Source organism: Sapajus apella, unplaced genomic scaffold, assembly GCF_009761245.1.
Source record: "Sapajus apella isolate SASKATOON/1434 unplaced genomic scaffold, GSC_monkey_1.0 scaffold4453, whole genome shotgun sequence".
Taxonomy (NCBI): domain Eukaryota; kingdom Metazoa; phylum Chordata; class Mammalia; order Primates; family Cebidae; genus Sapajus; species Sapajus apella.
In genome coordinates, this window is record NW_022441379.1 from 1 (window position 1) to 5,618 (window position 5,618).

Below are 5,618 nucleotides of genomic sequence, written 5' to 3' on the forward strand. Positions count from 1 at the left end.
AATTAGCTGGGCATGGTGGTGGGTGCCTGTAATCCCAGCTACTCAGGAGGCTGAGGCAGGAGAATTGCTTGAACCCAGGAGGCAGAGGTCACAGTGAGACGAGGTCACACCATTGCACTCCATCCTGGGCATCAAGAACAAACTCCACCTCAACAACAACCAAAAAAAATTAGATAGGTATGGTGGCCTGCACCAGCGGTCTTAGTTCCTCGGGAGGGTGAGGCAGGAGAATCACTTGAACCCACGAGGCACAGGTTGCAGTGAGCCAAGATCGCGCGACGGCACTCCAGCTTGGGCAACAGAGTGAGACTCTGCCTCAAAAAAAAAAAAAAAAAAAAATTAGCTGGGCAGCCGGGCATGGTGGTTCTCACCTGTGTTCCCAACAGTTTGAGAGGCCAAGGCAGGTAGATCACTTGAGGTCAGGAGTTTGAAACCAGCCTGTCCAACATGGTAAAACCCCATCTCTACTAAAAATACAAAAGTTAACTGGGCGTAGTGGCCTGTGTCTGTGGTCCCAGCTACTTGGTAGGCTGAGGCAGGAGAATCACTCGAACCTAGGAGACAGAGGTTGCAGTGAGAAGAGATCCTGCCACAGCACTTCAGCCTGGGCAGCCAAGTGAGACTCCATGTCAAAAAAAAAAAGAAATTTTTCAGGGATGGTGGCATGCGCTTGTAGTCCTAGTTACTCGGGAGACTGAGATGGGAGTATTCCTTGAGCCTGAGAGGTCAAGGCTATAGTGAGCTGTGATTGTGCCACTGCACTTCGCATTACTCTCCAGCCTGGGTGACGCAGTAAAACCCTAACTCAAAAAGGAAAAAAGAGGCAAGGTGAGGGGTACCAGGCACAGTGGCTCATACCTGTAATCCCACTTTGGGAGGCTGAGGTGGGCAGATAACTTGAGGTCAGGAGTTGGGAACCAGCCTGGCCAACGTGAGGAAACCTTGTCTTTACTAAAAATAACAAAAATTAGCCAGGTGTGGTGGTGCATGCCTGTAGTCCCAGCTACTCGGGAGGCTGAGGTGGGAGAATCACTTGAACCCAGGAGGCAGAGGTTGCAGTGAGCTGAGTTGGCACCCCTGCATTCCAGCCTGAGCGACAGAGCAAGACTCCATCTCAAAAAACACGAAAACAAAAACAAAGAAGGAGAAAAGGAATAGCCTACAAAAGAGAGCTTTTGGAGGAAGATTAAAAGAAGTTGCTCACTGGGTACAGTGGCTCATGCCTATAATCCCAATACTTTGGAAGGCTGAGGCAGGAGAATCGCTTGAAGCCAGAAGTTCACAACCAGCCTGGGCAGCATAGTGAGACCCTGTTTTGTTTTGTTTTTTTAAGGTTGTTGCTAATGGGTATAAAAATACAGTTAGATAGAAGAAATATGTTCTAGTATTCAATAATACAGTAAGGAAATTATAGTTAACAATAATTTATTGTATATATACCTTTCATGAGAGTTTCTTCACTTCTATAGTTTTGAAAAGACATCTCAGGGCCGGGTGTGGTGGCTCACACCTGTAATCCTAGCATTTCGGGAGGCCGACATGGGTGGATTACCTGAGGTCAGGAGTTCAAGACCAGCCTGGCCATCATGGTAAAACCCCATCTTTAAAAAAAAAAAAGAAAAGACATCTCTATCCTGTATCTTTTTCTCTGCATTACATATCTGTAATTAAAAAGTGTTTGTGTTTGTTTCTTTTGTCATTGCATAGTTACTCTGTTCATGGACCCAGGCATGAAGAATCTATAATGAATCTAATCCAGAAGGAAGTGGAGAAATGTGACTCTTTCAGTGGTTTTTTCATCATAATGAGCATGGCTGGGGGCACAGGATCAGGGTTAGGAGCTTTCGTTACACAGAATTTACAAGATCAGTATCCAAACTCATTGAAAATGAATCAGATTATTTGGCCTTATGGAACTGGTGAGGTATGGACATGTTAATTGAAAAGTTTATGATTTATATTCTTTGCAGTAGAAAGAAATGTGGGTAAAAGATTACTCTTACCTGTTCATTGGAAATGGTAAATTATGGCTTCCATAATGGTTATATAATATGGTACTTTCATGAGTAATTCATTTAACTTTTCTTAAACTTTTTCAAACAAACAAAGTATCCTTGTTTTTAAAAAGTTCAGAGGCCAGTTGTGGTGGCTCACACCTGTAATCCCAGCACTTTGGGAGGCCAACGTGGGCAGATCACAAGGTCAGGAGATCGACACCATCCTGGCCAACATGGTGAAACCCCATCTCTACAAAAATTAGCTGGGTGTGGTGGGACAGCCTGTAGTCCCGGCTACTCGGGAGGCTGAGGCAGGAGAATCACTTGAACCCAAGAGGTGGAGGTTGGAGTGAGCCGATATGGTGCCACTGCACTCTAGCCTGGCAACGGAACAATGCTCCATATCAAAACAGAGCATGGCTGGGCACAGTGGTTCATACCTGTAATCCCAACACTGTGGGAGGCCGAGGTGGGCAGATCACCTGAGGTCAGCAGTTTGAGACCACCCTGGCCAACATGGAGAAACACCGTCTCTACTAGAAACACAATAATTAGCTGGGCGTGGTGGCACACACCTGTAGTCCCAGCTATGTAGGAGGCTGAGGCAGGAAAATCTCTTGAATCTGGGAGGCAGAGGTTCCAGTGAGCTGAGATTGTGCCACTGCACTCCAGCCTGCGAGATAAGAGTGAGACTCCGTCTCAAAAAAAAAAAAATTTTTTTTTCAGAGAATAGCCAGGCAGGGTGGCTCACACCTATAATAGCACTTTAGGAGGCCAAGGTGGGCAGATCACTTGAGGCCAGGAATTCGAGACCAGGAATTCTAGACCAGCCTGGCCAACATGGTGAGACCCTGTCTTTACTAAACGTACAAAAATTAGCTGGGTGTGGTGGCACAAGACTATAATTCTATTTACTCAGGAGTCTGATGCACAAGAATCTCGAGCCAGGAGGCCAAGGTTGCAATGAGCAGAGGTGGTGCCACTGTGCTCCAGCCTGGGCAGCAGAGCGTGTCTTATCTCAGAAAAAAAGAAAAAGAAGAGGAAACGGCATAAGGAGATGAAAAATTTGTCCAAGGTCATATAGCTAGAAAGTGATAGAGCCAGGATTTGAACCCAGGCAGGATGCCTTTAGAACCTGTAATCTTAACCACTATTCTCTCCTACCTTTCTTATTTTTGACCTTTTCCTCTCCAGGTTATTGTTCAGAACTACAACTCTATCTTGACACTTTCTCACTTGTACCGATCTTCAGACGCCCTCCTTGTTCATGAGAATGATGCTGTCCATAAGATCTGTGCAAAACTGATGAATATCAAGCAGATCTCCTTTAGCGACATCAATCAAGTCCTGGCACATCAGCTGGGAAGTGTGTTCCAGCCTACTTACTCTGCAGAAAGCTCATTTCACTACAGACGAAATCCACTAGGTATTTGTCCCTCTATATGTTATTCGTAGGAAAGCCTTATGTTCTGAAAGCTTCAAAGTTTATTCTTTCTGTCTCCTCCTCTGCCTGAAGGTACACTTAGGACTTGCTCATCTCAAAATCCTTTCTTCAGACCTTAGTTCTCTGACTGTCATACTGAAAAACTTTGAGAAGTTGCTAAATTTCCCAAAAGGGCAGTAAGTATCCACTGCTCTTCTTTAGGATTCTTTCTCTCTCTTTTTTTTTTAATAGAAACCATATTGATGTATAACTCACATAGCATGCAATTCACCCATTTAAAGTGTACAAATCAGTGATTTTTTTTTTTTTTTGGTAGAGACGAGGTTTCACCATGACCAGGATGGTCTCGATCTCCTGACCTCGTGGTCCACCCACCTAGGCCTCCTAAAGTTCTGGGATTACAGGAATGAGCCACCACGTCCAGTCAATTTTTTTTTTTTTTTTTTAGACAGAGTCTTATTCTGTTGCCCAGGCTGGAGTACAGTGGTACAATCTTGACTCACTGCAACCTCCACCTTCTGGGTTCAAGCAATTTTTCTACTTCAGCTTCCCAAGTAGTTGGGACTACAGGCATATGCCACCATGCCCAGCTAATTTTTGCATTTTTAGTAGAGATAGTTTCACCATGTTGGCCAAGCTGGTCTTGAACTCCTGCCTTAAATGATCCACCTGCATTAGCCTCCAAAAGTGCTGGGATTACAGGCGTGAGCTACCATGCCCGGTTAGCCTTTTCTTGAGTACAGCAGCCAGACTGAACTCCAGCTTTGCAGTGTTTAAAAGCATAAGTCAGATCCTGTTGCTCCCCTACTCAGAACCTTCCTGAGGTTTCCTGTCTCACCCAGAGTTGTCATTGTGGGCATCAACGTTGTGTTTGGAGATTGAGAATTCAGAGAGGTCCGAGTCTGCCTACTGGCGTGACTTTCCATAGTTGTGCTCTGACAGAGAAGGTAAGGGGTGGGGTTGGTCCAAGACTGGGAGTTTGCCAGAAAGAGGAAGACCGATTGAAAGGCAGGAGCTCCATGGATTAAGGTCTCAAGGAGGTTTAAGAATGGTTAAGGTAGGGCCGGGCGCGGTGGCTCAAGCCTGTAATCCCAGCACTTTGGAAGGCCGAGGCGGGTGGATCACGAGGTCAAGAGATCGAGACCATCCTGGTCAACACGGTGAAACCCCGTCTCTACTAAAACTACAAAACATTAGCTGGGCATGGTGGCACGTGCCTGTAATCCCAGCTACTCAGGAGGCTGAGGCAGGAGAATTGCCTGAACCCAGGAGGCGGAGGTTGCGGTGAGCCGAGATCGCGCCATTGCACTCCAGCCTCCTGAACAACTGCGAAACTCCACCCAAAAAAAAAAAAAAAAAAGAATGGTTAAGGTAGGCTGGGTGTGGTCTGGCCTGGCCAGATGGCAGAGCCACACCTGGCTCATGTTAACTTTCATATTAACAGGTTTTGATTATCACCTAACCAGATACAATATGTAAAAATCTTTTTTTTTTTCTTTACAGGAGACTTAATGGAGCATTTAGTTGCCCATCCTGAATTCAAGATGCTGAGTGTTCGTAACATTCCTCACATGTCTGAGAACTCATTGGCATACAGCACATTTACCTGGGCTGGCCTCCTCAAGCACTTGAGACAGATGCTCATTTCTAATGCAAAGATGGAAGAAGGTAAAGATTATTCTGGCCGGGCACGGTGGCTCACGCCTGTAATCCCAGCACTTTGGGAGGCTGAGGCAGGCGGATCACGAGGTCAGGAGATTGAGACCAACCTGGCCAACATGGTGAAACCCTTTCTCAATTAAAAAAAAAAATTTTTTAATTTAAAATTTAAAAAAGAATATTCCAAAAATATGCAGCCCACAAACTGGGAAAAATGCCTGTCCTGGAGTCTCAATATAAACTGGCTCAGACCAGTTAAAATAATAGTCTCTTCTTCTGGCTAGGGAGGCTCCTGCAGAAACTCCCCAGGACATCCTAGGAGGGCTTCTTAATCACCTTAGTTTTATTACCAAAAGACATTTCAATTGAGTGCCACAATTTTTTGTAATTTTTTAAATTTTAATCAAAGTAATAAATGACCATAGTTTAAAAAATCAAGTAGCCAAAACTCATTTAAATATATACTTAAATCTAGCTGGGCACAGTGGCTCACACCTGTAATCCCAGCACTTTGGGAG

The 5,618-nt window shown here is 45.0% G+C and overlaps 1 protein-coding gene across 1 annotated transcript; it reads left to right on the forward strand.

The window, feature by feature from the left end:
• The first annotated feature begins 1,676 nt into the window (after positions 1 to 1,676).
• Positions 1,677 to 3,889, forward strand: TUBD1 (tubulin delta 1). Its single transcript, XM_032273587.1, has 4 exons — positions 1,677 to 1,924; positions 3,192 to 3,423; positions 3,758 to 3,788; positions 3,853 to 3,889. Exons 1-4 carry the CDS (start codon positions 1,745 to 1,747, stop codon positions 3,887 to 3,889), a joined length of 480 nt encoding a protein of 159 aa, XP_032129478.1. The 5' UTR covers positions 1,677 to 1,744.
• The last annotated feature ends 1,729 nt before the right edge of the window (positions 3,890 to 5,618 follow it).